The 5,000-nt window shown below is 35.5% G+C and overlaps 1 protein-coding gene across 2 annotated transcripts in view; it reads right to left on the bottom strand.

Annotated features, from left to right (window-relative positions):
- Positions 1-5,000, bottom strand: part of LOC113818481 (serine/threonine-protein kinase/endoribonuclease Ire1) — a 24,699-nt gene that overhangs the window by 18,613 nt on the left and 1,086 nt on the right. For both annotated transcript variants that reach the window (XM_027370661.2, XM_027370662.2), the window contains exons 2-4: positions 1,187-1,307; positions 684-726; positions 325-473 (exon numbers count right to left, since the gene is read on the bottom strand). In XM_027370661.2, the coding sequence (XP_027226462.1) occupies positions 325-473; positions 684-726; positions 1,187-1,307 (313 nt within the window). The remainder of the gene's footprint in view (positions 1-324; positions 474-683; positions 727-1,186; positions 1,308-5,000) is intronic.

Raw genomic sequence — 5,000 nt, 5'->3', positions numbered from 1 at the left:
GGAAAGAAAATACTCTAAATCAAATCACATTTATTTCATCTATGTCCATCAATCATACTATTCTAGAAGCTCTACACACCAGATATTTTGAAACTTTAAATAAACTCAACAATCAAATATATATATTACAAAAAGCAATGTCCATATCAACATTATTTTTTGTGAGCCATTTATCATATCTTTGTTTATTCTCACAAAAATACAAAGCAAACTGTATGTAAACATAACTAAAACTGATTTTATGATACTGGGAATGTTTCATCTATATGAGAGTTTTAATTTATGCTTTTTCTCTAACATTCGAAACCTCAGGAAGTAACATACCAAGGTAGAAAATGCCATCACTGGAACGGCATGGTGAATTTGCCACAAGCTGCGGGATGGTGAATGGGAGCTTCTTTAGTGGATCTCTTCCACGACCCAAAGTATATCTATATAATGACCCATCTTGTGGATTGGGGAAGAACTGTGGGCTGTGGGAATAGAAATGCAGAAAAAAAGTTTTATAATTAACACTACTAACTATTAGCACATTATCAATACACTTTATAAAAATATTCCTGGCAAAAATAAAGTAACTGTCTTCATGAAAATAATGGCAACACTATAACATCACTCTGGATAGCATTACACAACTTTGTATAGCATTGCACAAAGTAAATATATTCATTTAAATTGCTTACATGGGTGGTTGAGAAGAATCTGTTGGATTTATTATTACAGGATCTGTAGAGGAAATAAACAAGTTTGGAAGTTATATACATTGGCAAACAAAATATTGACATATACAATATCTACAAAAGATAATTTACATTTTACATACATATATATATACAATTTTTTAAAAGATTAATATAAACAATGTCTTTTTGATATCTACTGTATCTTAAATCATCATTAAATTATCATGCATTTAAGATTACATCATAAAGCATGAACTCAACATCGCCAAGATGCATTCAGCAAATACAAAAACAGCAGCAAAATGTCAGAGACAAATGCATTTTACAAATACAAAAACTTAACTTAGTGAACCAGGCAGCTAAACATAATCAAGAAACCAAACATATTATAATCATTCATTGTGATACAGCTGCCATATTAATAAATCGCATTCTTTTGTATTTGTCTTATTACAACAAAATTATTTTCAAAAAACATGCTTTCAACATGCAACAGTTAATACCATCTTTCAGTGTCCACTTGTGAGCTCCAGAGGACTTGGTAATGGCATGAAGGGCACCATCCAAGGTTGATATCAGCAGAGTTTCATCGTCAGTTTCAGACAAAAGCTCAGTGTTACTAATCTGGTGGAGGAAGCATGGCATTAAGAGTTGAAGCAATATATTTCACAGGATGCAACCCTAAAAACACTCACATCCACCTACACACACACCTACACACACACACACACCTACACCTACACACACACACACATACACACACACACACACACACACACACACACACACACACACACACACACACACATACACACACACACACACACACACACACACACACACACACACACACACACACACACACACACACACACACACACACACACACACACACACACACACACACACACACGCACACGCACACACACACACACACACACACACACACACACACACACACACACACACACACACACACACACACACACACACACACACATACAGAGTATTATTGCTATCAATAAAAAATGCAATAAGTAAATAAACAAACAAATGAACTAATAAATAATCCTAAATGTATATCTATATTTATCATTATCACTTACTAAATATGAGACAAACTGGAGAGCCAATGAAAGAATATAACTAAAGATGTACCTAAGCAGGGTACACATCACAGCCAAACAAAAAAATGAAGAGAAGCAATTAGCATATTAAGTAAAAGAATACCTAAACATACATAGTTAGGGAAGAAAACCCAAAATCTTAACCTAATGGCCCTAAATAGCAAAAATGCATGCCATATTGTAGATAATTTTACTCGATTAACTGATTACACAATAAAGTATTCTAATAACATCATAACAATCATAATTTCCAAATAGTAACAGAAGTATCTTCAACATTATAGCATTAGAAAAAAGGGAATAGGGAAATCAGGTCACTAGGGCCTACTAATTTACTCCTTGGTGGCTGAACACTTGTAGAGCCTTCTGTGTGCACCAAAATTCAGGAAAAAATACAGTGGACAGTAGATAAACCAGAGGCAAATGGATTAAGTGGAAATGGATGGAATGACATAAATTTTTCATGTTTTGCCCGATTTGGTGACAAATCAGAGGCAACTTGCATTGCTAGGATTAGTCATTATTGAGAGCAATCTTATAAAGCAGTCAGTGACACATATTTATGTTTAATATTAAATCAGGCAAGACCAAATTTGGATCCTCTATATTAACAAACATCAAAATGACAAAAGGTCAAAATATAATAAAAATGAACTTCTTTTAAGTTTGTATAAATTGTTGAACCTATCAATATTAATCGAATGTAATATCATTACATTTTATCTAGGGTTATAATGGAAAGAATGAATAAGATATTGGAGAATTAGTAATAATAATGCTATATATTCTCAGGGGATTTAGGAAAATCCTTTAACATGACTTTAAAAGAGAAAGATATTAAAAAATAATACAATACAATAACAGCCACTTTAAGATGAGAATCAGTGTTGGGTGCATACAGAGAAGCTACCATAAATATTTTTGATGATCTTACTATAAATGCTTTTGCAATATACCACTAAAATGAATCATGAATGCAAAGGAACAAGGATTCTAAACTATAAATGCTTACATCATTTACGTTACAGCTTTATCTTTTCAGAACTTAAACTGTCTATGTATTAGCTTCATATCAACTTAGAGCCAAGAGACAATAATCCTTAAGTAAGATGAGTTTGTTTTTTGAAATAGTTTTTTATGAAAGTATTCCCCTGCAACCCCCCATGTAAGGTCAGTACCCCCACTACCGTATCCACTATATAAGTATAGCAGGATGGAAGATCGACAGACTCAGCATGGGCACTCCCACATGTCAGTCATACACTTTACCCTGCCATGAATATGTAGAGGATTCTTTGTCTTTTAGGGTGGGGGTTGGGGTCAGCAACCCCCAAGGGGGGACCACAAGGGGTGCAGCCCCCTATATTAGACAAATTAATTACTTATTCTGAAAATATTTTGTATATATTATTCATATTTTACCCTGCAATTTCCCTGCTACCTTTCATGCCCTTCCCTGCTATTGGGACATAGTGTGTGTGTGTGTTTGTGTGTTTGTGTGTGTGTGTGTGTGTGTGTGTGTGTGTGTGTGTGTGTGTGTGTGTGTGTGTGTGTGTGTGTGTGTGTGTGTGTGTGTGTGTGTGTGTGTGTGTGTGTGTGTGTGTGTGTGTGTGTGTGTGTGTGTGTGTGTGTGTGTGTGTGTGTGTGTGTGTGTGTGTGTGTGTGTGTGTGTGTGTGTGTATGTGTGTGTAAGTGTATATGTGTGTGTAAGTGTATATGTGTGTGTATGTATGTGTGTGTATGTGTGTAAGTAAGTGTGTGTAAGTAAGTGTGTGTAAGTAAGTGTGTGTAAGTAAGTGTGTGTAAGTAAGTATGTGTAAGTGTGTGTACGTGTGTGTAAGTGTGTATGTGTGTGTGTGTGTGTGTGTGTGTGTGTGTGTGTGTGTGTGTGTGTGTGTGTGTGTGTGTGTGTGTGTGTAAGTAAGTATGTGTAAGTGTGTGTACATGTGTGTAAGTGTGTATGTGTGTGTGTGTGTGTGTGTGTGTGTGTGTGTGTGTGTGTGCGTGTGCGTGTGCGTGTGCGTGTGCGTGTGTGTGTGTGTGTGTGTGTGTGTGTGTGTGTGTGTGTGTGTGTGTGTGTGTGTGTGTGTGTGTGTGTGTGTGTGTGAGTGTGTGTGTGTGTGTGTGTGTGTGTGTGTGTGTGTGTGTGTGTGTGTGTGTGTGTGTGTGTGTGTGTGTGTGTGTGTGTGTGTATGTGTGTGTGCATGTGTGGACTAGTTGGTGAGAGGAATCCATCCATACCAAAATCATCACAATCAATTATGTGATGGTATTCTACGCAAATACCTAAATGACACCTTGGTGGCTCAGCACTTGTGGAGCCATTTATGTATAAACACATTTCACAAAACAATGTTAACGAACATTATATGTTAAATATCATTATTGTTATTATTGTTATTGTTGGCTGGGATTATAATAATGTTCTTTTTAGTACTAATAGCAATAAGGAAAAAAATATAAGAAAGTTCTGAAATCAGGTGAGATTTAGTAGGACTAGTAATAGTCTTTTTGGTAACTAAACTCTTACAGAGACATCAATGTCAAATCAAAATCAATTAGCTAATATGTATGTATGTATTACATACCATTCTGATATCAAAGTATTAAGTTACTTGACTGAATGACATTCTTAAATACTGTTATTCACATCAAAATACGTCTACCACCCACAGTGTTGTAGACCCAATAATTTTACAATTGACCTTCGCATAACCGACTATGACAATCTTGACATCGATGGATTCCTTTTGCCCTTTAGTACACATATATGTAGGAATTATGCTGCGGAACTCCCCCAAACCCCCACATTCTTGGCCCCTATAGCAAGGGAGGGCATGAAAGATACAAGGGAAATTATGGGATAAAATATGAATAATAGACACAGAATCTGTCACTACATAGACGATTCTTTGTCTTCCATTGCAGGAGTCGCTGGGGACATAGTCACCTGCATTGGACAATATCATCACTGATTCTCTGTATATCATTCATAACTACTTCATACAAACTTATAGAAAAGGAACTTAACAAAAATGTGTCATTAAACATTAAAAACTCTGTGTTAAGATGTTGTGGATTTAGTCTCTGAGTAGTGATATGCAGCAGATATTTTTGTGATTTCTTGGTAAATATGAGTTCATGGTAAATATGGTTTTTATTTAATCTATTGAAGTTTTCTACCATATCA

This window comes from Penaeus vannamei, chromosome 22, assembly GCF_042767895.1.
Source record: "Penaeus vannamei isolate JL-2024 chromosome 22, ASM4276789v1, whole genome shotgun sequence".
In the NCBI taxonomy this organism is placed as follows: Eukaryota; Metazoa; Arthropoda; class Malacostraca; order Decapoda; family Penaeidae; genus Penaeus; species Penaeus vannamei.
Note: the sequence above shows the minus strand (reverse complement) of the source record. Positions and strands in the feature narration are given on the sequence as shown.